Source organism: Scyliorhinus canicula, chromosome 2, assembly GCF_902713615.1.
Source record: "Scyliorhinus canicula chromosome 2, sScyCan1.1, whole genome shotgun sequence".
Classification (NCBI taxonomy): domain Eukaryota; kingdom Metazoa; phylum Chordata; class Chondrichthyes; order Carcharhiniformes; family Scyliorhinidae; genus Scyliorhinus; species Scyliorhinus canicula.
Window position 1 is genome coordinate 135,008,399 of NC_052147.1, and position 27,933 is coordinate 135,036,331.

At 48.0% G+C, this 27,933-nt stretch overlaps 1 protein-coding gene across 1 annotated transcript in view; it reads right to left on the minus strand.

The window, feature by feature from the left end:
• The window catches only part of LOC119958521 (receptor tyrosine-protein kinase erbB-4-like), a 1,233,387-nt gene that overhangs the window by 510,958 nt on the left and 694,496 nt on the right, over nucleotides 1–27,933 (minus strand). Inside the window, exon 4 of the mRNA XM_038787050.1 lies at nucleotides 10,527–10,661. Coding sequence (XP_038642978.1) covers nucleotides 10,527–10,661 — 135 coding nt within the window. The remainder of the gene's footprint in view (nucleotides 1–10,526; nucleotides 10,662–27,933) is intronic.

Sequence of the window (27,933 nt, forward strand, 5' to 3'; positions counted from 1 at the left end):
ATGTCAGAGCTGTTGTGAAATGATTTCACCCCAGCGGGGAATTCACAAGTCTTATTCAGCAATAACAGCTGTAACCGTAGATCATGGAGTGTTAATTAATGATCTCTAATTACTTATCGAGAGTCACAGCAGCAAATTCATATTCATGGCATTGGATGGCCGCATTAGGCAATCCACATGAAAAGCAAGTCAGTTTGTCCATACTTGCAAGCTTTAATCCCACCATGTTACTTTAAATACCTTGAATTTTTTGTTTTGAAAACGAGTTTGTCCCCAACAGTACCGTTCCAACGATTTATACTTAATCTCAAAGGACCATTTCACAAATTGGGCTTCGAGCAATTAAACGGAGCAGGGTCCAAACTGGCTCACTGTCACTCTGTTTTATCGAACTTCCCAGCTGAGAAATGAACCGGCCTGTTATTATTATTGCAATGCCCATTGCTACTCAGTGGGATCCCAGGAATGACTCCTGTTTGAAATTTTAAACAAAAAAAGCAATTGGAATGACAGAAAGCACTCTGTTCACTGAGCCTTCCTTGCGGAGTTCTGTCGGATACTCATCAACATGCTTTGCAACTTTGAGATTAATTATTACCATTTCTTTCACTGTAAAAATTCTCTGAATGCTCACTGTTGATTTTGGTCAGTCATTATTTTCACTCTATGGGACCAATTTCCTCTCGTCAGCACCAACGGTCTATTGTTCCTACTTTTATTTTTGTATGTATTCCTGTATTATGGTGGAATGCTTTCAGAAGCATTCTTTCATTTACAAATGGTGCCCACCTTAGGAGAGGGTAGAACAGGCTGTATAGAGGCACAACATATCTGTTGAATCTGTGATAAGTAGAACGCACAGCCAATAGTAGAAATTTACAAACAAAGGGCTGGATTCTGCGATTTTGCGGTGATGTCCGGAGGAAGCATCTGCTCTTACGACCAAAATGTTGGCGGCGCCCCCGCACCAATGCTCCGCCCAGTGGGGGGCTAGCAGCCGTGGCACATAAAGCCCCCGGCTTTACCTGTAGATATGGACGGAGAATGGCCAGGTCCGTGGCCGCGCATGCGCACAGCGGTGACATGCGGCGGCCGCGCCGGACTACATGGCGCCGGCCGTACGCGGATCCGGCCTGCCAGATAGTGCCCAAGGTTTATTTGAATACAATTCCAATTCTCCTCCACTCCCATAAGGGTCTCCTTCTCCAACCTACAAACAGGCCGTTGTTTTTATGTAGCTGGGGCTCCGCTCGTTATGGGGAGGCGCCATCCCCCATGAAGGGGAAGTTCACTCCCTTAAAGGGGAAGTTCATATTCCGGGGAGATCATGGGAAACCTTAAGGTCCTGATCCCGAGACCTTCATTAGGACGATAACAATATCCCATTTATTTCCTGTTAAGGAGACAAAAGCTTGTGGGGTGATCTTATATTAATTGCCTAAAATGTCAGGAAGCTGTTTTTAGAGATTAGAATACATTAGAACAGTACAGCACAGAACAGGCCCTTCGGCCCTCGATGTTGTGCCGAACAATGATCACCCTACTTAAACCCACGTAACCCGGATCCCAACAATCCCCCCATTAACCTTACACTACGGGCAATTTAGCATGGCCAATCCACCTAACCCGCACATCTTTGGACTGTGGGAGGAAACCGGAGCACCCGGAGGAAACCCACGCACACACGGGGAGGACGTGCAGACTCCACACAGACAGTGACCCAGCCGGGAATCGAACCTGGGACCCTGGAGCTGTGAAGCATTGATGCTAACCACCATGCTACTGTGAGGCCCCTACTCCTCTTTTCACATCAAGGCAACTGGAAATGTGAATTCTCTCCCCAAAAAGTCATAGAACCCATAGAATTCCTACAGTGCAGACAGAGGCCATTTGGCCCATCGAGCCTGCACTGATGCTCTGAAAGAGCTCTCTACCAAGGCCCACTCCTCTATCCTCTCCCCATAACCCCATCTAACCAACACATTTTTATACATTACAGTCTTGGTTCAAACATGGACAAAACAGATGAATGCCAGTGGTGAGGTGAGAGTGACTGCCTGTGACATCAAGGAGCCCTGGCAAAACAGGACTCAATGGGAATCAGAGGGAAAAATCTCCACTTGTTGGAGTCGTATCTGGCACAAAGGAATATGGTTGTGGTGGTTGGAAGTCAAACATTTCAGCTCCAGGACATCACTGCAGGAGTTCCTCAGGGTAGTGTCCTAGGCCCAACCATCTTCAGCTGCTTGATCAGTGACCTCCCTTCCATCAGAAGGTCAGAAGTGGGGATGGTTGCGGATGACTGCACAATGTTCAGCACCATTCGCAACTCCTCAGAAAATGAAGCAGTCCATGTCCAAATGCAGCAAGACCTGGACAATATCCAGGCAGGGCTGACAAGTGGCAAGTTACATTCGTGCCACACACGTGCCAGGCAATGACCATCTCTTACAAGAGAGGATCTAACCACCGCCCCTTGACATTCTATAGCATTACCATCACTGAACCCCCACTATCAACATTCTAGGGGTTATCATAGATCAGAAACTGAACTGGACTCGCCATATTAATACGATGGTGACCAGAGCAGGTCAAAGGCTAGGAATCTTACAGCAAGTAACTCACTTCCTTAACCCCCAAAGCCTCACCACCATCTACAAGGCACAAGTCAGGAGTGTAATGGAATACTCTCCACTTGCCTGGATGAGTGCAGCTCCAACAACACTCAAGGAGCTCGACACCATCCAAGACAAAGCAGACCGGAGGTTTGCTCCCCCTTCCACAAACATTCAATCCTCCACTATCGATACAGGAACTCGCCAAGGTTCCTTAAGCAGCACCATCCAAACCCATGACCACTACCATCTAGAAGGACAAGAGCAGCAGATACCTGGGAGCTCCACCTGCATGAGGTTTTCCTTCAAGTCACTCACCATCCTGACTTGGAAATATATTGCCATTCCTTCACCGTCGCTGGGTCAATATCCTAGAACTTGCTCTCTAACAGCACTGTGGGTATACCTACACCTCAGGGACTGCAGCGGTTCAAAAGGCAACTTACCACCACCTTCTGAAGGGCCTCTAGATATGGTGATAAATGCTGGCCTAACCCGCAACATCCGTAAATTAATGTAAAAAAACATTAAGAGGCAATTTATCATGGCCAATCTACCAAACCTGCATATCTTTGGACTATGGGAGGAAACTGGAGCACCCGGAGGAAACCCACGCAGACACGGGGAGAAAGTGCAAACTCCACACAGGCAGTTACCCAAGTCTGGATGTGAACCCGGGTCCTGGTGCTGTGAAGCAGCAGTGCTAACCAGTGTGCCACCATGCTGCCCATCTATTGAGATGTTTTCCCTGAAGAAGATTTGATAGAAGTATTCAAAATCATGCGGGGTCTTGACAAGGAATCTTGGTGGAAGGATCAAGAAGGCACAGCTTTAAGTTAAGTGGCAAACGAAGCAGTAGAGACACGAGGTGAAACCTTTTTTACGCAGTGCATGGTTAAAATCGGGAATGCATTGCCTGAGAGCATGGTGGTGCTATGTGCAATTCTGGCATATTTGAAAAGAAGGAATGTTCAGGGTTATGGGGAGAAGGCAGGAGAATGGCACCAGGTGAATTACTCATTTGGAAAACCTGCGCAGCCACGACGGGCTGAATGGCTTCGTTCTGTGCGATAAACATTCTGTGTTTCTGTGAAAAAGAAGAGTCAGCAACCTCTGAGCAGCTCCATTGCAGTCCCAGCTCAGTGGCCGGAATTTTCCAGCTGTTCCTGCTGGCGGGATCTTCAGGGCCTGCCATCGGCAAACCCGGTTTCTTGGAGGGGCTGTGCATTCAACGGGGACCCCCATTGACAACAGTAGGACCAGAAAATCCTGCGATCAGCCAATGGAGGGCCAGCACTGCCGCGAAACAGGAGGCGGGGGGGGGGGGGGGGGGGGGGGGGATCCTGCCCAGCATAACATGAAATGGTCAGCTGCACTTTGTGTCCACATTGCCTTGCATAGCCAATTTCTGATTTTGACCTTGGCTGGTGGGGGTGGGTGACCAAGTAATGCTGCTGCTCTGAGCTGAAGCAAAAATCCAATGATCTGCATGGGCCACTTCACAGGAGCTCTGTCACTGTGAGTTGATAACCGCAAGCAGTACTGAGGAAATTCTATCTTGTTGGAGATTTCAACAAAGATCCCATCGACTGGTTGTGGAGGTCACTGAAATCTCACTGCTTGAAGATGAGCAGGGACTGTTCTTCCCATGTTGGCGAACGTTGCTCACTCAACCAACACCAAAGTTAATTGGCAATCAATCCATCCAACTGCTGGTCATGGGATCTTGATAACTGTCTGCCACATCTGCATTTACAATAATCACTCTACTTTAAAGACATTTGGTGTATGTGAAGTGTCTTGGATGTTTCTGAGAGATATTCTGTGTATAAACTCGCCCCTTGACTCATAAGAACATAAGAACTAGGAGCAGGAGTAGGCCATCTGGCCCCTCGAGCCTGCTCCGCCATTCAATGAGATCATGGCTGATCTTTTGTGGACTCAGCTCCACTTTCCGGCCCGAACACCATAACCCTTAATCCCTTTATTCTTCAAAAAACTATCTATCTTTATCTTAAAAACATTTAATGAAGGAGCCTCAACTGCTTCACTGGGCAGGGAATTCCATAGATTCACAACCCTTTGGGTGAAGAAGTTCCTTCTGAACTCAGTCCTAAATCTACTTCCCTTTATTTTGAGGCTATGCCCCCGAGTTCTGCTTTCACCCACCAGTGGAAACATCCTCCCCGCATCTATCCTATCTATTCCCTTCATAATTTTATATGTTTCTATAAGATCCCCCCTCATTCTTCTAAATTCCAGCGAGTACAGTCCCAGTCTACTCAACCTCTCCTCGTAACGTCTTCAGCTCTGGGATTAACCCAGTGAATCTCCTCTGCACACCCTCCAGTGCCAGTACGTCCTTTCTCAGGTAAGGAGACCAAAGCTGAACACAATACTCCAGGTGTGGCCTCACTAACACCTTATACAGTTGCAGAATAACCTCCCTAGTCTTAAACTCCATTCCTCTCGCAATGAAGAACAAAACTCTTTTCACCTTCTTAATCATCTGCTGCATCTGTAAACCAACATTTTGTGACTCATGCACTAGGACACCCAGGTCCCTCTGCACAGCAGCATGTTTTAATATTTTATCAGTTAAATAATAATCCCTATTGCTGTTATTCCTACCAGAATGGATAACCTCACATTTGTCAACATTGTACTCCATCTGCCAGACCCTAGCCCATTCACGTAAACTATCCAAATCCCTCTGCAGACTTCCAGTATCCCCCTGCACTTTTCGCTTTACCACTCATCTTAGTGTCGTCTGCAAACTTGGACACATTGCACTTGGTCCCCAACTCCAAATCATCTGTGTAAATTGTGAACCATTGTGGGCCTAACACTGATCCCTGAGGGACACCACTAGCTACTGATTGCTAACCAGAGAAACACCCATTAATCCCCATTCTTTGCTTTCTATTAATTAACCATTCCTCTATCCATGCTACTACTTTACCCTCAATGCCATGCATCCTTATCTTATGCAGCAAACTTTTGTGTGCTGATATCCAGATAAACCACATCCATTGGCTCCCCGTTGTCTACCATGCTGGTAATATCCTCAAAAAATTCCACTAAATTAGTTAGGCACGATCTGCCCTTTATGAACCCATGTTGCGTCTGCCCAATGGGACAATTTTCATTCAGATGCCTCGCTATTTCTTCCTTGATGATAGATTCCAGCATCTTCCCTACTACCAAAGTTAAGCTCACTGGCCTATAATTACCCGCTTTATGCCTACCTCCTTTTTTAAACAGTGGTATCACGTTTACTAATTTCCAATCCGCCGGGACCACCCCAGAGTCTGTGTATTTTGGTAAATTATCAGGAGTGCATTTGCAATTTCCCGAGCCATCTCTTTTAGTACCCAGGGATGCATTCCATCAGGGCCAGGAGACTTAGAACATAGAACATAGAACAGTACAGCACAGAACAGGCCCTTCGGCCCTCTATGTTGTGCCGAGCCATGATGACCCTACTCAAACCCACGTATCCGCCCTATACCCGTAACCCAACAACCCCCCCCTTAATCTTACTTTTTAGGACACTATGGGCAATTTAGCATGGCCGATCCACCTAACCCGCACATCTTTGGACTGTGGGAGGAAACCGGAGCACCCGGAGGAAACCCACGCACACACGGGGAGGAGGTGCAGACTCCGCACAGACAGTGACCCAGCCGGGAACCAAACCTGGGACCCTGGAGCTGTGAAGCATTTATGCTAACCACCATGCTACCGTGCTGCCACTTGTCTACCTTTAGTCCCGTTAGCTTGCCCATCACTACATCTTTAGAACATAGAACATAGAACAGTACAGCACAGAACAGGCCCTTCGGCCCTCAATGTTGTGCCGAGCCATGATCACCCTACTCAAACCCACGTATCCACCCTATACCCGTAACCCAACAACCCCCCCCCCCCCTTAACCTTACTTTAATTAGGACACTACGGGCAATTTAGCATGGCCAATCCACCTAACCCGCACATCTTTGGACTGTGGGAGGAAACCGGAGCACCCGGAGGAAACCCACGCACACAGGGGGAGGATGTGCAGACTCCACACAGACAGTGACCCAGCCGGGAATCGAACCTGGGACCCTGGAGCTGTGAAGCATTTATGCTAACCACCATGCTACCCTGCTACCCCAGGATTTCCCAATCCTCTTGTCTTCCACAACCTTTGCCATTTTGTGTGCTTTTTCCTTCAATTTGATACTCTCCCTTATTTCCTTAGCTATCCACGGTCGATTAACTCTCTTTCTACCATCCTTCCTTTTTGCTGGTATAAACTTTAGTGATAACAATCATCTCAAGGTCCTCACCTGTCATAGCCTCATTTCCATCAGTCACTGGCATGTTACTTGTGTCTTCCACTGTGCAGTCCGAACCAAAAAAACAGTTTAGTTCCTCAGTCATTTCCTCATCTCGCATTATTAAATCTTCCTTCTCATCCCCTTATTGCAACTGCAGTAACCCATATTTACCTTAGCCATTCTTTTTTGATTTATATATTTGTAGCAACTTTTACTATCGGTTTTTATATTCTGAGCAAGTTTACTTCTATAATCTATGTTACTCTTCCTTATAGCTTTCTTAGTAGCTTTCTGTTGTCCCCCGAGGATTTCCCAATCCTCTTGTCTTCCACAACCTTTGCCATTTTGTGTGCTTTTTCCTTCAATTTGATACTCTCCCTTATTTCCTTAGCTATCCACGGTCGATTAACTCTCTTTCTACCATCCTTCCTTTTTGCTGGTATAAACTTTTGCTGAACATTGTGAAAAATCACTTGGAAGGTTCTCTACTGTTCCTCAACTGTTTCACCATGACGTCTTTGCTCCCAGTCTACTTTAGCCAGCTCTTCCCTCATCCCATTGTAATCTCCTTTGTTTAAGCACAAAACACTAGTGTTTGACTTTATCTTCTCACCCTCCATCTGTATTTTAAATTCCTCCAAATTGTGATCACTCCTTCCGAGAGGATCCCTAACTATGAGATCTTTAATCAATCCTGTCTCATGACACAGGACCAGATCTAGGATCGCTTGTTCCCTTGTAGGTTCCATTACATACTGTTCTAGGAAACTATCGGGGATAAATTCTATAAACTCCTCCTCAAGACTGCCTTTACTGATTTGGTTAAACCAATCGACATGTAGATTAAAATCCCCCATGATAACGGCTGTACCATTTCTACATGCAGCAGATATTTCTTTGTTTTTTCCTGCCCCACCATAATGTTACTATTTGGTAGCCTATAGACTACTCCTATCAATGACTTTTTCGCCTTACTCTTGCTGATTTCCACCCAAATGGATTCAATCTTATCCGCCATAGCTCCGATGTCATCCCTTACTATTGCCCGGATGTCATCCTTAAATAACAGAGTTACGCCACCTGCCTTACCATCCACTCTGTCCTTCTGAATAGTTTGATACCCTCGGATATTTAACTCACAGTCGTGACCATCCTTTAACCATGTTTCAGGAATGGCCACTAAATCATAGTCATTCATGATGATTTGCGCCATCAACTCATTTACCTGATTCCGAATACTACGAGCATTCAGGTAAAGTACCCTTATATTGGCTTTCACACCTCCGTTTTGAATCTTAACACCTCTATCAGTAACCTCTCCTAAGTTATTTTACCTTTTAACTTTTCTCCTAATTGTCCTTATCATTGAACCCATATCTTCATGGAATAACCTGCCGCGTCGCTTTCCATTTATGTTTTTACTTCCTGTTTTATTCCTTTTAGTATTAATGGGCCTATTCACTGAGCTCTCCTCAGTCACTGTACCCTGTACTGTGGCCCTTTTTGATTATTGACTGTGGCTTGTCTGCCTTACACTTTCCCCCTTACTGCCTTTTGTTTCTGTCCCTGTTTTACTTCCCTCTGACTTCCTGCACCGGTTCCCATCCCCCTGCCACATCCCCCTGATTCCACAAAGATTCTCCACCATCCTCAAGTCAAGAGTGTGATGGAATACTTTACACGTGCCTACATATGTGCAACTGCAATAATACTTGAGAAGCTCAACCCCATCGGAGACAAAGGAGCTTGATTGATGAGGAGTCCATCAATTCATGTAATCATTCAGTCCCTCCACTACCAGTCACTGCAGTGTGTACTATCGACAAGATGCACTGCATTGACTCACCAAAGTTTCTTTGATAGCACCTGCAACTTAAAATCATAAAAAAGTTGCAACACAGAAGAAGGCCATTTGGCCCATCTTGTTCGTGCCAGCTGACGGACACCCAAGTCTACCATCTAGAAGAATAAGGACCACCTTCCAAGTCCAACATGATCCTGACTTGGAAAGTTATTGTCACTCCATTAAACATTGCTGGGCCATTATCCTGGAAAACTTTCAACAGAACCGTTAGGGACACGACACAGACTGCAGCGGTTCTCAAAGTCAGCTCTCCACCACCTTTTCTAGGGTGGGTAGAGATAGCTAATAAACATTGGCCATGCTAGTGGAGTCCATATTCCAAGAATGGATTTGGAACATTAAAAAAAAATGCCACATATAGTCTCACAATACAGATAAATATACCTCGGGCGGGATTCTCGCATGCCGCGCTCTATGGGAGAATCGCCGTCTACGCCATTTTTTCCTGCGGCGCCGTTCCGACGACGACAGGCTTATTCTCCGAGGAACGGCGAATCGGTGCCATTTGCGCCGGCGCGTTTGGTGCGGCGCAGGTCGCGGGCCGGTGATTCTCCGGCCTTGAGCATCTGTAAAAGTTGGTAAGAGTGACGGCCTTGATGGGCTGAGCGGCCGCGCGGAAACGGCAGGGACCCGCTGCCGCCGTTCACCCCTGCTAGCAGCCAGCGGGAAGTCTGCGCGTAGGGTCGGGGGGCAGCCTGTGGGGCAGGAAAAACCACTCCCTCGCCAGGAGTGCCTCCGATGGGGTCTGGCCTGCGATCAGGGCCCACCGATCGGCGGGCCAGCCTCTCCAGCCCCGGCCCTATTTTATTACGCGGCCGGCCCCTGAACCACCACGCCATGTTGCGTCGGGGCCGACACATTGAGGAAGTCCCCCACGCATTCGCGGGTTGGCGCAGCCCAACTGCGCATGCGCGGGTTGGTGTGGCACCCAATTGGCACTGGGAAGGGAGGCTGGGCCAGAATCGGGAGTGCCCACGCCCGTTTCGCGCCATCGTGAAATGCGACGGCGTTCACGACGGCGCGAACACTCTGCCTCCATTTCGGAGAATCCCGCCCCTCATATGTGTATATTCACACATCAAATATCTGCCACCATGAAACATGTGCAATGATGAGAACACATTTGTACACTCTGTCTTCATTTTCTAATGCATAAAAAGATTAAAAGATAAATGAATACACCGTCTACAGTTGAGAATTGCAACTGCATGTACAATGATGGCGTCAAAAATGCAATTATTCGCATCTGGACTTGGCCACATACCACATAGAAACCATTGCTTTGCAGTGTCTTGCAACAAGGTTGGAACAGAAGGCTCACTAAGTCTCACCTTCTTCGGGGCAATTGGGGATAAGTGACAAATGCAAGCCTTGCCAGCGATACCCACATCCCATGAAAGATCTTTTAAAAATCATCAATCACTCACGGCGCAAGGATGCTAATGCTGATTCCCAATCAGGAACTCCCAACATGGAGTGTGACTTACAGATCAAACTGGTTGGGAAAACCTGGTCCCTAAAGCATTACATTTCCATCCATTAACTTAAGATGGTGGAAAATGAGGGGGCCTGTGGGGAGTGAGCTACAGCATCGTTCCTCAATTTTGGAATCAAACTTTTAAAAATAACGTTCATCAATCATTTGATACTAAAATGGACTATTATGAAAAGACACCTCAGTGACTTGTTCCTACCTGAATGGAGATATCAAAGTGTGATACTTACACGCCACAGTGGTGTTGGTGGGAACGATTATAATATCTGTAGCTGGTGGGTCACGCACAATGTCGTGCCAATGAATGGTGTTGACATAGCAGAGAAACTTGTTCTGGTCAATATAGATGCCTCCATTCAGGATTTCTGTGGAAAAACAGATTGTAGGTTTGAAGGCATAGCTGAATAATAAACACATTGCAATTCTAGATTGAGTCCAATTGCTGCCTCAGCTCTGGATTCAATTCTAACCTCCTTCAGGCCATATCAAAGGTAACATAAACATTTTACATTCCCCAAGACCAATGTGAGTGCTTTTTCTTTATGTTTCCACTGGCTAACATTTCCAATCCCGTGTTCTGCTCTGCCAGACTGAACTTGGCTAAGGTTGCTGAACTATTTAATCCAGTTTTATTGTTGCGTGACAGCCACACTTTTATCTAACAGTGAAATGCCCTGCCACATTGGGAAAATGAGATAATAGGGCTAAACTACATTGAACAGAATGCTGCTTTGTCGTCTGGGGTTTTCCTGGACTGCTGACTGAGATGTGCAGGTTAGGTGGGGTTACGGGGACAGGGCGGGGAATGGGCCTAGGTAGGGTGCTCTTTCGGAGGGTCGGTGCTGACTTAATGTGCGGAATGGCCTCCTTCTGCACTGGAGGGATTCTATGCATTCTGTTCTATTCTATGGAAAGTCGTGGTCAACAGCCCCATTGTAGCTCCTCACCCATGTCTACATCAACATGGCCGAGGTAGAGATGATTGACAGCTTCAAATTCTTTTTTTAAATTTAGAGTACCCAATTCATTTTTTCCAATTAATGGGCAATTTAGCGTGTCCACCTATTCTGCACATCTTTGGGTTGTGGGGGGCGAAACCCACGCAAACACGGAGAGAATGTGCAAACTCCACACGGACAGTGACCCAGAGCCGGAATCAAACCTGGGACCTTGGCGTCGTGAGACAGCAGGGCTAACCCACAGCGCCACCGTGCTGCCCTTTTTTTGTTTTTAAATTTAGAGTACCCAATAATTTTTTTCCAATTAAGGAGCAATTTAGTGTGGCCAATCCACCTAACCTGCACATCTTTGGGTTGTGGGGGAAAAACCCACACAAACATGGGGAGAATGTGCAAACTCCACACGGACAGTGACCCAGAGCCGGGATCGAACCTGGGACCTCGGCACCATGAGGCAGCAGGACTAACCCACTGCGCCACCGTGCTGTCCAACATCTTCAGATTCCTAGGTGTGCACATCACCAATAATCTGTCCTGGTGCACCCACGTCGGTGCTACTGCCAAGAAAGCACAACAGCAGCTATACTTCCTTTGGAAATTCGGCATGTCCACATTGACTCTTACCAACTTTTACAGATGCATCATAGAAAGCATCCTATCTGGCCGCATCCCAGCCTGGTGTGAAAACTGCTTGGCCCAAGACTGTGAGAAACTACAGAGTCGTGAACACAGCCCAGCCCATCACGCAAACCCGCCTCCCATGCATTGACTCTGTCTACACCTCCCGTGCCTTGGGAAAGCGAGCAGCATAATCAAAGCCCCCTCCCACCCGGCTTATTCCCCCTTACATCGGGCAGGAGATACAAAAGTCTGAGAATGCGCATAAACAGGTTCAAAAACAGCTTCTTTCCCGCTGGTACCAGACTCCTAAACGACCCTCTTATAGACTGAACTGATCTTGTCTCACATCTCGACTGAGTAGTACTACACTCCTGTATGCTTCACCCAATGCCTGTGTAAATGTATTTACATTGTGTATTTTGTGTTTGCACTGTTACGTATTTTCTTTTCATGTATGGAATAACCTGTTTGAGCTGCACGCAGAACAATACTTTTTACTGTACCTCAGTACACGTGACAATAAACAAATCCAATCTAATCCAGTTCTGCACCACTGCCATAACATTGCTACATGTCTTGCAGGATCCTCAGAGCGGTTAGGGTGGAGCTGCATCAAAGGTCTTTGTGATTTGTCTCTGTGAAGGTGAGGACTCAATTTGCTACAGGGAGACCTGTATTAGAATGTGAATATTAATTGTGCATGAACAGTACTGAATTTTTAAGTCTGTCCTACTGTCAACTGTCTCAAAGTTTTAATGCAGACAACAGGCTTCACATTTTGTCTTTTTTTTAAAGGGAAGTCATGTTTTGGAGCGAAGGATAAATTCTCCCCATATGTGCTTCAGGCATGGAGCCTGAGCCGCTGGATCAGGATTTTGCGGGTCAGGCTCCCTGTGCATTCCCTCTTGGTAGGGTTGCCAACTGTGATGAAATGTGTTCCTGGAGGTTTCATCGCATGTCACGCCACCACCCTCCTGCCATTAGTCATCCAACACATCCATCCTTGTAACACACAACCTTCCTCTACCACACAGCCTTCCTCTACCAATTGAAAAGCACAAAGACTCATTACCTCATTGGGTGATGCTTGACTGTCAGCCAAACAACCCTTTTCCCCCTATTTTCAATGTGGTAAAGAGAAACATTGAAAGAAAATGACAAGAAACATTGGGCGGGATTCTCCGTTCCGCCAGCCACGTGTTTCTGCGGCGTTCGCTGGCGGTGGGATTATCTCTCCTGCCGATTGTCAATGAGATTCACCATTGTAACCACCCCCGTCACCGTGAAACCCGCTGATGGGGCTGCGCTGCCGGCGGGAAAACTGCATCGCAACGACTGGAGAATTCCGGCCATTATCTTCTTTGATTTCCCGATGATCGGTCTCCAGGATTGCACACTGCAGTATCCAGAGATGGATTTTCAATTAATTTCCAGGCCAATCCTGGAGGGTTGGAAAGCCAACCTGTTGGCTCACTGCCTGCAAAAAGCCAAACCGCCCTTTTGATGAGGAAGATATTCAGGAATGTTTCCTCAACGTGACATTTTGAAAAATTATAGGCTGGGTTCTCCATTTCTGAGACTAAGAGTTGACGCTGGCACAGCATTTGTGGAGTTCCACGACAGCAAAACTGCCACCGCACCTGGACCGATTCAGCGATTGTTAAGGGGCGAGCACCGGTGCTACGTGGAACACAATTGATTCCTATGAGAAAGGATGCAGGATTCACCGGTTTGACGATTGACACTCAGGAGGCTGACAAGCTGCATCCTCATATACACATTTCACTCCCCACACACACCATCCCAGCCAACATTATGGCAGCAAGGCGCGCGGTGCCGCGCTTCACTGATGCTGAGCTGGAGACCCTGCTGGACGCGATAGAGGAGAGGCAGGCCATTCTATACCCCAGCCCGGGAAAGAGATTGCCAGCTGCCGCCACTCATTGTGCTTGGGCGCAGATGGCAGAGGTCAGTCAGCGCCACCAGCAACACTGTCCGGACCGGCTAGCAATGCCAGAAAAAATTCCTCAGGGTGGTCAGGGTGAGTGGGCAGCACTGTGCCCCTGTCACTAATCCTGCCCCACACACCAGTAACCCCCCACCCCACAGGGCGGCTGAGCCCCCACCCTGCACTACCTGCCGATACCCACACTGGCTGACATGACCGGGTGCCTTGGCCACTGAGGCCACCAGCTACCCACCCTCCGGGCTGCATGCATGGACTGTCTAACACAGGATGGGCCGAAGTCCCGCCGCTGGGAGGCCTCTCCCGCCGCCGAGGTTTGAACCACCTCTGGAACGGCGGGATCAGCGGCGCGAGCGGGCCCCCGGGGTCCTGGGGGGGGGCGGGGGGCGATTGAGCCCCGGGGGGTGCCCCCACAGTGGCCTGGCCCGCGATCGGGGCCCCCCGCTCAGACTCCGGGCCAGTGCCCTGGCTGCACTATTTTCCTCCGCGGCCGCCACGGCCTCCGCCATGGCGGAAGTGGAAGAGAACCCCACATCGTACATGCGCCGGGGAAGGGGCTTGGCGTCACGCCAACCGGCACCGAATCACCTCCGCCAGCTGGCATGAGTTGGCGCATGCACGGGAGCGCCAGCGTGTGCTGGCGTCATCCCAGCGCATGCGCGGGACGGTTCGTCTCCGCATCGGCCATGGCAGAGGATCACAACGATCGATGCGGAGGAATAGAGTGCCCCCATGGCACAGGCCTGCCTGTGGATTGGTGGGCCCTGATCGCGGGCCAGGCCACCGTGGGGGCACCTCCGGGGCCAGATCCGCCCGCGCCACCCCCGAGAACCCCGGAGGCCGCCCGCGCCACCAAGTCCCGCCGGTAAGGATCTTCTCTAATTTACGCCGGTGGAACTGGCAAAAAACGGGCGGCCGCTCAGCCCATCGCGGTCCGGAGAATTGCCAGGGGGGCCACTGCCAGCGATTCCGGCCCCCGCCAAATCCCTGGCGCCGGAGATTTTGGCAGCCGGCGGGGGCAGGATTCACGCCGGGGGTTGGAGAGTCCCGCCCCACGTATATTTTAATACCATGGGGTTTTAATGTGTATAGTTAAAAATATGGGGCGCGATTCTCTAATCCCGCAGCAGTGTCCACGCCGTCGGAAACGCCGCCGTGTTTTACGACGGCATGAACGAGCCGCTGCCAGGACTAATTCTGGCCCCTACAGGTGGCTAGCACAGCGCTGGAGTGGCTCGCGCGGCTCCAGCTGCCGATTCTGGTGTGGACTGTGCGCCGCGGGATCCGCGCATGCGCAGTGGTCTCCTTCTACGCGCCAGCCCCGACGCAACATGGCGCAGGGCTACAGGGGCCGGAGTGTAGGAAAGGAGGCTCCCAGCTAGAGAGGCCGGCCCGCTGTTTGGTGGGCCCCGATCGCAGGCCAGGCCACATCGGAGGACCTCTCCCAGGGTCGGACCCCCCCCCCCCCCCTCCCTCCCTCCCCTCCCCTCCCCTCCCCCACAGGCCACAACCCGACCCTTCAACGCCGAGGTCCCGCCGGCTCAGAGCAGGTTACAACGGCGCTGGTGGGACTCGTTTTTTTTAACGGCCGCTCGTCCCATCCGGGCCGGAGAATCACAGGGAGGGCCGTGTAAAGCGTCCCGTGACCGGCGCCGTGCCAACCACGCGGAGAATCGTGTGCCGGCGTCGGGGTGGTGTGGCCCAGCAGGGATTCTCCGGCCTGGCCCAGGGCTGAGAGAATCCAGCCCATGGTTGTTGTAACCGACCATTTGGAATTTACTGTCAATGTGCCTTGTGTATCTGTATATATTTCATATGTTTTCTTACCTTTTCTTTATTGTTATAAATACAAATGAAAATCAGTAAAAATACTTTTAAATAAGTGCAAACTAATAAAATACAATGTCACACAATCAAAATTACCTTCTTCAGTTTGTCTATTCCTCCTGAAAGTTTAAAACTCACTTCATACGTACTAAAACCGCATTCCTCCACAATCAGCTGCCATCAGTAAATATTTGCTGCTTCAACTTCACATTGATGTTGACTAGTTATAATCTATGTATAAATATAGTTACCTTTTATCTTCTTCACTGCCGATTATCATTTGACCTTTGACCACTCAAAAACATGAGTTTGCTTGTGACCCGATGAAAACCCTAAACTGAGATAACTGGCAGCATAAGCTCTCAACCCACGCCGTAAACCCTGAACCTAGAGCTCACCTGCCATCAATTCTAACCTCCAGCGGCCTTATCTTAACGTCTAAACTGAACACAAGCTGAAATTCAGAGTTGATCACCTCATGTGCAAACAACATGTTACAATAAAGAATTCTTCAAAGCATTGCTCCCGGGTGTACTTTTCATAAGAGAAACATCAAAATATTTTTTACCCAAGACTACCCCTCAAAGGATGCAATTAAAAGAATCCACTGTGCCAACCAATTAACATTTCCAGGCTTGTTAAAGTGCTAGTGATGGTATGGTAGAGACTGATTCTCTGTAAGTTGTTCCTATCATATTCAATACAAAACAAGATGGTTGTGGTTGTTGGAGGCCAATCATTTCAGCCGTAGGAAATCTCTGAAGGTGTTCCTCGGAATTTTGTCCTCCGCCCAACTATCTTCAGCCACATTACAAAAATCTTCCGCACATTGTAATGCCAGATTTGGCGATGTTCACTGATGGTTGCACAGGCTTCAGTTCCATTTGCAACTCCTCAGGTAATGAAGCAGTCTCTACCAGCATGCACCAGGTCCTGGACAACATTCAGGCTGGAACTGATATGACAAGGAACATGTGCGTCACTCACGTGCAAAGTGATGACCATCTCGAACAAGATATCATCCCTTGACATTCAACAATATTACCAGCATTGAACCTCAACTATCAATATCTTGTGGATCACCACTGACCAAAGTTTAACTGGAACAGCCACTGTGATAACAAGAGCAGGTCAGAGGTTGAGTGTTCTGCAGCAAGTGACTCACCTTCTGATTCACAAAGATCCTCAACGACCCACAAAGTCCAAGTTAGGAATGGGTTGGGATATTCTTGCTTGGATCAGTGCAGCTCCAAAAATACTAAAACAATTGTTCAACACCAACCAGGGACAAAAAGCCACAGGATCCATAGAGTGCAGAAAGAGGCCTTTCCACCCATTGAATCTGCACTGCCGTCTGAAAGAAGAGTCGACTTAGGCCCACTCCCCCACCCCATCCCCACCTAACCTGCACATCTTAGGTACTAAGGGGGCATATTTTTTTAGCATGGCCAATCCACCTAACCTGCACATCTTTGGACTGTGGGAGGAAACCGGAGCACCTGGAGGAAATCCAGGCAAACACGGAGAGAACGTACAAACTCTCCTCAGTCACCAAGGCCGTAATTGATCCCGAGTCGCTGGCGCTGTGAGGCAGCAATGCTAACCACTGTGTCACCCTGCCATCTGTTTGATTGGGACCTCATCTGCCACAATAAACATTCACTCCATCCACCACTGGTATACAGTGGCAGCAGTGTGCATGATCTACAAGATAGGCTGCTGCAACACGCCAAACTTTCTTCAAATCCATGACATCTGTCACCCGGGAAAACCATCACCTTCAAGTGTTCCTCTCTGTTATATTGTTGCAATATTTAAGAATTAGGAGCTATATTATTACACGTATGAATATATAAGTATGCAGAATATCACATCACTCACTACTGTACTTACAGTCTGTGCACTGAACTAACAATGCATTGATGTTAACCCGGATAGCTGTATAGTGTGATTATTTTGAACTTCTGGGAACCACAAGACAGGGCATGATGGCAATAGGTATTTACAAATAAAACACAAGCATTATGAATGAAATAGATGATGAATTAGGTTGAGAACAATTATCCCATATCAGTGCCAGTGAGAGAGAAAGCAGAGGGAGTGGATCATGCAAAACAAAATGGCCACCGCTGCAGTAATTAATGCATAATTCCAGCTCAGAATGAATTGGGAGGCTGACAATGCTGTGGAGGCATTTTGAAAGTTTAAACAAAAGTGCAGATTGACCTTTGTTTATTTTCTAAAAAGCACAAGTGAAGAGGAAAGGATCAGTTACATCCTTCAGTGGACTGGAGGGAAAGGTTTAGATCTTTTCAATGGCTGGGAAATGAGTGTGGACGGCAGTAAAAGCTCAGGCAATAGTTTTGAGAAATTTGGCAGGCATCTCAAGCCAAAGTCAAAGAATCAGATTCACCAATATGAGTTTCTGAGCTTGAGACAGGAATCAGGTGAGCCTGTTGACAATTTTTTGACAAGGTTGAGAAATGACGCCAGCAAAGGGAAATTCAAAGAAATGGATAAAAGGCTGATCAATCGGCACATTTGGGACTCTGCACATTCTGAAGTAAAAAAAGATCTGATTGGAAAGGGCAAGCACACAATATCCTAAGCTGCAAGTTGACATTGTGAGAGCACTTGAAGCCACAATAAGACAGATGAAGACACTGATGAGCCAAATGGCTCGCCTTCAGTTAAGTCAAGAGAAAGGCAGCAGGGGTTTTTCAGCAAAACAACAACAAAAGAATGCACAATTGATAGAAAGAAAGTTGTACCAAGCTGTGGATAACCAAGGGTTCGCAGATAGAAGAACATTACTCACATACAGATGAAACTACAGAATTTCTGGAAAACCCCAATCACTGGAAAAAGATGCTCAGGATAAAGCAAGATGAGAAAGGAGTTACCGGAGGTAAAGCGACAGGGAGAATGAAAAAAATAAGCCAAAACATCTATACTCAGGAAGTTGACAATGAGGTTGCAGTCAATGTAGACGTAGGAACCAAAAAACTGCTTGAAATGACTGGATGCAACAGATCCCAGAGAAAAGAAATTGGCACAACCATTCAGGTCAGAAAGAAAGTGAGAAATAAACCAGAACCATAAATCTAAAGCTGAAGTTTGATACTGGAACACAGAATAACATTTTCCTGCTCAAACCGTGCCAGAAGACCTCTTTTGAAAATTTGAAAGGTGATAGATACACATAAAAAGATGCTCTGAAACTGAGTTAACATCATGCTGACAGCATGTGGGGAATCGAGATTCAGGAATAGACAGGTCATGCAGCTGCGTATGATGCTCTCAATTTCCCCATCGATGCCGGGACACTAGACATAACTGTGGGCACAAAATGACAGGCTGAGCTCTGAGAGCTTCTGGACAAAAGGCTATAGGGGTACAGGAGGTGTCCCTTGCATTCTGCCGCTGAAAAGCCATGAGCGGTGTTTGGCCAGTCTTGGATCCCGCTGCATCCATGCTTACACCTGAGTAGCACGTCACTGGCAAGGTACCCATAAAATTACGAGTTGCAATTACTTCATCTGCCATTGGCAGGGATGGGGAACCCATGGGCAATTGTAGACGACTGAGAGCATTGGCATCGGCAATCTGCTTACCCAGTGGTTACCACTGCTGCCTCACAGTGCCAGGGATCAAGGTTCCATTCCAACCTTCGGTGACTGTCTGTGTGGGGTTTGCACATTGTCCCCGTATCTGCGTGGGTTTCTTCCGGGTGCTCCGGTTTCCTCCCACAGTCCACAGATGTGCAGGTTAGGTGGATTGGCCATGCTAAATTACTGCTTCGTGTCCAAAGGTGTGTAGGTCAGGTGGGGTTATGGGGATAGGGTGGGTAAGTGGGCCTAGTAGTGTGCGCTTTCAGAGGGTCAGTGCAGACTCGATCGGACGAATAACCTCCTTCTGCACTGTAGGGATTTTATGATTCTATACTTGGGCGGTGTTGAATGGAATATTCATACGCAGCACGTAGAAACACCCAAAGCTAAATTATGGTTGACGCGATGGACGGAACTCCCTTATCTTCCCTGAAAAAGCCGAGCAGGGACTTGTCAGTCACATTAGAGAAGTGCCTCCCATAAACATATTGGTGGAAATTCTTGGCTCCAAATATTATCAGCAAGTCCTCCTTCTTGATTTGGGCATACCACCAATCAGTGTCCACCAAGGTCCACGAGGAAAATGCAATTGGGCATTTCTGCCGCTGTCCCATCTGTGGGCCAGCACTGCCCGATGACATGGGGGTAGACATCGCACGTTAGGATTAGCAGTTGAGCTAGATCGTAGTGTGTGAGCAGATGTGTAGATGTCAGACAATATTTTACCTGGCGAAAGCTTTGTCTTGCGAAGCACCCCAGAACCACTTCTGGCCCTTCTTCAACAGTATTTGGGGATGAGCCAGTAAAATAGCCAGGTTGCCGATGAACTTACCATGGTAATTTATCAGGCCTAGGAATGACTGGAGTTAAGTAGTGTTCTTTGGAGTTAGGGTCCATTTTATGGCCTGAACCATGTCCTCCACTGGGTATAGATCATCCCTGTCTACCCTGTGTTCGAAGTAATTCACCGCTCGAGTGCGGAACACACACTTGCTCCTCTTTAGCTGGGTGTCCACTTGGGAAAACCACCTGAGCACTTCACCAGCCCTGCGCGAAGTCGTTGAAATGTCTGATGGAAGTTGGCGTTGCCGAACCTGCTTCATTATTATTGGGCGGCGAATGTGGACAAGCTGTGGCGGTGGTGAGAAAGAGAAGAGGTAGAGTGGGTTAGGATGGATGAGGAATCTTGTAAGGGCTCCAGTTTTAGGGCTATAGAGACGGCAGCATTGCCAATGGCTCCGAGTAGGTATTCATGGAGCCCGGTAGTACAGTCCACTGTGAAGATACGGAATCAGTCGATGAGGCAATTCAGGGTGGAACGGATGTCGGTGTTAATAACACTGCGGGTTTGCCGGGGAGGGGTGGATAGTGTATACAGGAGGTGGAGGGAAGTGGGGCTGGAAAAGGTGAGGGATCTGTATTTGGAGGGAGTGTTCATCAGTCTGGAGGAGCTAAGGGAGAGGGTAGAGCTGCCAAGGGCAAGTGAGTTCAGGTTTCTGCAAGCTAGGGACTTTGCACAAAAGGTCTGGAGGGGGTTCCCTTGGTTGACGGGATACACCCAGCTGGAGTGACTGCTGCTTCCGGATGTGGAAGGGGAGGGAAGAATTGGGGATATATACAAGTGGCTGGGGGGCAGAGAGGGAGTAGGTGGTGAAGGTCAAGGAGAAATGGGAAGAGGGTTTGCGAGGGGAGATCAATTGTGGAGTATGGAGTGCGGCACTGCATAGGGTAAACGGGACCACCTCTTATGCAAGGATGAGCCTGATACATGATGTGGAGATGCCGGCGTTGGACTGGGTTGGGAACAGTAAGAAGTCTTACAACACCAGGTTAAAGTCCAACAGGTTTGTTTCAAACACAAGCTTTCGGAGCAAGGAGCAGTGCTCCGAAAGCTAGTGTTTGAAACAAACATGTTGGACTTTAACCTGGTGTTGTAAGACTTCTTACTGAGCCTGATACAGTTTAAGGTGGTGCCAAGGGGACATATGACTCGGGTGAGAATGAGTGGGTTCTTTCAGGGGGTAGCAGATGAGTGTGAGAGATGTGGGCGGGGGCCAGCGAATCGCACGCACATGTTTTGGGAAGATTCTGGGTGGGAGTGTTCGCTGTCTTAGCCAGGATAGTGGAGGAGGAGGTGGACCCGGACTATTTGGTGGCGATATTTGGGGTTTCAGAGAAGCCGGAGCTCATGGAGAGGAGGAAGGCTGATGTTGTGGCCTTCGCCTCTCTGATTGCACAGGGGTGAATTTTACTGGAGTGGAGGTCGACATCGCCACTGGGGGTGACCTGTACGACTTCCTGCGATTAAGAAGATAAAGTATGAGTTAAAGAGCTCCGCAGAAGGGGTTTTCGATAAGGTGGGGGATGTTCATCATCGTGTTTGTGTACAGACTGTATAGTTGATTGCTGGGAAGTATGTTTCCGGGGGTGTTCATGTGTTATATCCTGTTTTGATACATGTTTGTAATAAAATACATTTTTAAAAAAAGAAATGGCTGATGGTATACGATGGAGACGGCACATCCAGTGTCTATTTCCGTCACTACAGGATGACCATTTACTTCTAATGTGACCTGTATCAGTGTTTCCTTAGGGCTGTGACACAGTTCAGCTGCATTAAACAGTCCTCCTCAGCCAGAGGGGGCCACATGCAAAACCCTGGCTCATGCCGCTCCTGCCGGCTGCTTTGGACGATGTTCCCAGCACAGAATCTGGCAGCTCTGGCCATCACATGTCCTCCGATCACACAGTTTGTAACGTGGTCGGCTCTCCCCTTTGTCCTCGGGGGAGGTATCCCATAGGTGTGCGGTCCCTTCCGAGTGCTTGGCCTGGCTGGGGAATTGCCTCGGTGTTGCCCTTTGTGAGGTGATCTGGCCTGACCGATATTGCCCCATGATGCAGTGGGATATGAAACAGATGATGGGCCAAACTATGCGCACCATAGTCAATGGGCCCCTGCAGCTCCAGCACCCCTTTCTCTGCGTGCCCCCGGGTTAGTGACAGCTCAATGGCCCATTTTAAATCTAAGGTGGGCTCCGCCAACAGCTTCCTCTGAGTGGCGCGTTGTTTATCCCACAAAGCAGCCTATCCCTCAACATGTCGGAGAGGGATGGCCGAACCCCCAATGCTCTGCCAGTCGCCTAAGGCAGGTCAAGAATTCAGTGACCAATTAACCTGGAGATCACATTGACGTATTAAACCTATCCTGCTGCATGATAATGGATGATTTCAGGTCATAATGTTCAGCTACCAAGGCAACCAGATCGTCAAATGATTTGGAGTCTGATGCGGCTGGGTAAATGAGATCTTTATAATTCCAAAAGTCAGGGCTATGCAGGCGGTCAGGAGGATGACTTTCTGATGGTCTTCCCCCAAAATCCCGTTAGCCTGGAAGAAGTACCTCCTGCTTTCAGCATACTAGCTCCAGTCTTCCAGGCCCGCATCGAAGGCTTCCAGCTTACTTACGGCTTGAATTTTAATGTCCACACGTTTCCAGAATAGTAATCATCCAGGGTGGCTAGGTGGCCGTGTCATCCACCCAGCCACAGGCCTTGAAGACCGGATACAACGTGCTCCATTGAACCTTCTCTCTAGGATACTTTGCAGTTTATCAAAGTGCGCACAAAAATCTGTACCACCGAGCTGAGATCATCATCCAGAACATCATTCTCAATGGCAATCAACATTCCGATGCATACATCATCAGCATAACCACCACTGCAAGCTTGGCCCCACCCCAGTCATCTCCAACCACTCCAATCAAACGAGGATATTTTCTGATTCAACTCGGCCCTTCACCACCAAACTTCGACCAGGATCATTCAGGGACATAACACAAGACATATAGCCCAAAAAATTCCATTATGGAATATAAATTACAATAAAATGAAGGATTAAAAGACGAGTAGAAACAGGGCTCGCAAAAATGCAGCCACTTCCGTGCTCTTTTCACAGATCCCTTGGTGTCATATTTGACCATCAGTTGAACTTCTAGCCACATATTCATGCCACCAATAAGCCTACCTATATCCAACTTCGTAACACTTACTGACTCTGCCCCTGCCTCAACCCATTTGCTACTGAAATCCCCATTTGTGTTTTTGTCACATTTAGACTTGACTCTTCTAATGCATGGATGGTTGGCCTCCCACATTCTATCCTTCAAAAAACTTCAGGTCATTCACAACTCTGCAACCTGTGTCTCACCAAGTTATGTCCATCCATCAATCTTGAGCTTATTGACTTATATTGGCTACCAGTTAACTAATACCTCAATTTGAATGTCCTCATCCTTGTTTTCAAATCTCTTCTTGCTCTCACTCCTCCCTATCCCTGCAATTTCCTCCTACCCCACGACCCTTTGAGGTATTTGTACTCCTCCAATTCTGGCCTCTTGAATACCCCTGATTTTAATTTCCCCATCACTGGTGGCTGTGTCTTCAATACCAAATCTACTGTAATTCTTTGAGAATGTAACTAGTAGACTTGATGAGGGGGAGCCAGTGGATGTGGTATATTTGGACTTTCAGAAGGCTTTTGACAAAGTCCCGCATAAGAGATTAGTGTGTAAAATTAAAGTGCATGGGATTGGGAGTCATGTACTGAGATGGATAGAAAACTGGTTGGCAGTTAGGAAACAAAGAGTTGGAATTAACAGGCCTTTTTCAAATTGGCAGACAGTGACTAGTGGGGTGCCGCAGGGAACGGTGTTAGGGCCCCAGCTATTCACCATGTATATTCAGATTCAGATGAGGAACAAAATGTAATAGCTCCAAATTTGCAGATGACACCAAGCTGGGTTGGAGAGTGAGCTGTGAGGAGGATGCAGAGATCCCTCAGTGTGATTTGGACAAGTTGAGTGAGTGGTCAAATGAATGGCAGATGCAGTATAATTTAGGGAAATGTGAGGTTATCCACTTTGGTAGCAAAACCAAGAAGCCAGACTATTATCTGAATGGCCATATGTTAGGAGAGGGGAATGCGCAACGAGACCTGGGTGTCCTCGTTCACCAGTCACTGAAGGTAAGCATGCAGGTACTGCAGGCGGTAAAGAAGGCAAATGGTTGGCCGTCATTGCGAGAGGATTCGAGTACAGGAGCAGGGGTGTCCTGCTGCAAACATACAGGGCCTTGGTAAGGCCACAGCTGGAATATTGTGTGCAGTTTTGGTCTCTTTATGTGAGGAAGGATGTTCTTACTCTAGAGGGAGTGCAGTGAAAGCTGACCAGACTGATTTCTGGGATGGTGAGATTGACGCATGCAGAGAGATTGAATTGGTTAGGATTGTGTTCGCTAGAGTTCAGAAGAATGAAGGGATCTCATAGAAGCCTATAAAATTCCAACAGGACGAGACAGGGTAGATGCAGGAAGGATGTTCCCGATGGTGGGTGTGCCCAGAACTAGGGGTCACAATCTGAGGTTACATGGCAGACCATTTAGGACAGAGATGAGGAGAAAGTTCTTCATGCAGAAAGAGGTCGGCATGTGGAATTTGTTACCACCGGAAGTAGTTGAGTCCAAAACATGGTATGCTTTCAAAAAGCAGTTAAATACAGCACTTAGGGCGAAAGGGGTCATAGGATATGGGGGGAAAGCAGGATTAGGCTATTGAGTTGGATGATCAGCCATGATCATAATAAATGGTGGAGCAGGCTCGAAGGGCTAAATGGCCTCCTCCTACTCCTATTTTTTTCTATGTTTCTACAAACGAGTCCGGGGTCTCCTTTGTCCTCAGTCATCAGTTTAGTAACTTTAGGGAGCCAGCGATAGGGGAACAAGGGTTTATTGAACTATGTACACCGGGCGCAATTCTCTGCAATGCCGTCGACAAAAAGCCGAGTTCCACTGGCGCCATTCTAGCCTGCTGTGGGCCGGCGGGACCTCGGTGTTGAAGGGTCCATATGCGGCCTGTGGGGGGGGAGAAGGGGGGGTCCGTAGGGGCCTGGCCCGTGATTGGCGCACACCAATCAGCGGGCCGGCCTCTCTGCCCCCCGGCCTCCTTTCCTCTGCCTGGCTCCTGTTGCCCTGCGCCATTTGGCATCAGGGCCGCCACGGGGAAGAAGGCCACTGCACATGCGCTAGTTGGCTCCGGCCCCGCGGAGCCTGGTTCAGGTCGGGATCGGCATCTGGGCCTCCAGCGACGTTCTAGCCCTCTGTGTGCCGCAGAATGGGATCCCGGAATGGGCGCGACGCCGGAGTAAAACGCTTCCGTTTTTACTCCGGCGTTGGCACTTAGCTGTCCGTTGGGAGAATCCCGCCCAACATGTCTGAGTCCTGCTCGGGCTGGCTTTTATACGTAGAACTTTAACAAGCTCCAGCTGGGAAGCTCTGCCCTCAATCTGGGAAGCTCGTACTCCACGAGCCCCACAGGGAAGTCGACAATGGTTTCCTCGTCGTCCTGTTATGGCAGAAACTGATTGTCAGAGTCATTAAGCTTACAAATTGGTAAATTCCACCCTTGTGAAAGATACCATGCAAAGTCAAATGAATGGGGTGCGGCCAAGTCCTGAAACCCCGATGGCCAATATCGAAGGACATAAAAAGCTTTTCACAGAAAAAGAAAGAACATTGTTCCGGAAAGCTTAGGCAGTTGAAAATAATTTTTGTTTTTGGAATTTACAGCACTCTGAGATGAAAAGTTAGGACTAGAGGATAAAGTCGCTGAGCAGGAAATATCTCAGCACACTGAAAAGGAGCATGGAAGAGGAACTGCGTGCTGCACAGTTAGCAGAGGAGGCTTCCAAGATGGAGATCCTGAACCTCAGGTTAATATGTCAAGAACACGTGCTTCAAAATAGGAGGACTCAAGGGATGGGGGGGAAATGTAATGGCATTGCTGAATGCAGGCAGAAAATGAGTTAAGTGCAGATGCAGCTTTACACTATGTCACAGTTGGAAAATGATTTACTGGAGACTAATAACAGACTGCGAGAAATGTTGGAGTGGTTAAAAGAGGAAGTACAACATGTAAGAAGTCAAGCAGAGTGGAGCCACAGCAGGAAGCTCAGAAACTGGTGGAAGACAGGTGCATAGAGTGACTGGAAGAGAAACATAAGCTCCAAGATCATCATGCAGAGCTTGAGGAAAAGTGCTGCCAGGCCAAAGACTGACTGTAGTATGTTGCTTCAGCTCAGTCGAAGAGGCACAACATTTTCCCACCTGAGAAATAATGTGAATCGTGTTTCTGAGGGAAGAAACCAAAAGACGCTTAAGGATTTATTATAAAAATAGATTATAGAATCATAGAATCCCTACAGTGCAGAAAGAGGCCATTCGGCACATCGAGTCTTTACCGACTCTGTGGAAGAGCACCCGACCGAAACCCAATCCCCTGCCCTTTCCCCGTAACCCCACCTAATCTTTTGGACACCTAGGGGCAATTTATCATGGCCAATCCACTTAACCTGCACATCTTTGGACTGTGGGAGGAAACCGGAGCAGCTGGAGGAAACCCACGCAGACATGGGGGAGAACGTGCAGACTCCACACAGTCACCTGGGGTCGGAAGCGAACCCGGGTCCCTAACCACTGTGCCACCATGTTAATGTTCTTTAGATGTTTTTAAAAAATGTTTGGAATGGTTACATTTATAGACAGGAACATTATGATTTCTTGTTAGGAACTGCGTTTTTTATTGCTTCTTGGGACGTGGGCATTGCTGGCTGAGCCAGCATTTGTTGCCCATCCCTAGTTGCCCTTGAGTGGCTTGCGAGGCTACTTCAGAATGGGGGACAGTTAAGAGTCTACCACATCAAGCGTGGAGGCCTGGATCAATGATATGGCGGGGTTCATCAAATTGGAGAAGGTTAAATTTGCCCTGAGGGGATCAGTACAGGGGTTCTTTAGGCGGTGGCAGCCTTTCCTGGACTTCCTGGCGGAACGGTTGGGAAATAGGCCGACAGCAGCATCACAACCGGGGGGGGGGGGGGGGGAGAGAGAGGGAGAGGAGGGGAGGGGGGGGTTTGTTTCGGGGGAAGGGAGAATGTGTATATGTGTTTATTGAATATGCCGGGTGTTTATCTATTTCTTCTTTTTGTAGTTACTGGGGGGGGGGGGGGGGGGTTGGTTTTGGGGTTTAGTGTGTTTTTCTTTTTGTTGTTGTTAATACTGTTTTCTTGTTGTTATTTTCTGTTTTTGATATGTTTTTGAAAATCTCAATAAAAATTATTTTAAAAAAAAGAGTCAACCACATCACTGTGTGGAACTGGAGTCACATGTAGGCCAGAACAGGGAAGGACAGCAGATTTCCTTCCCTGGAGGACATTAGTGAACTATATGGGTTTTCACGACAATGGTTTCATCGTCGTCATAAGAATTTTAACTCCAGATTTGTATTGCATTCAAATTTCACCATTTGCCATGGTGGGATTTGAACCCAGGACCTCAGAAAATTGACCTGGGTGTCTGGATTACTAGTCCAATGATAATACCACTGCACCACTGCCTCCCCATTATGTGCATGTACACCCAAGTATCCAGAAGGCTGCATCAATCACTACTGCACTACAGTATGTGCACTGAGCTAATAATGTATTGTTCAAAAGCACATGGTGAGGTCTGAGAAATACATTCAATGTCGCCACCTGTTTATGAGTAAAATAGTAGGATTATTTTGAACTTCGGGGAACAATAACACTCTCCCCATCACAGACAAT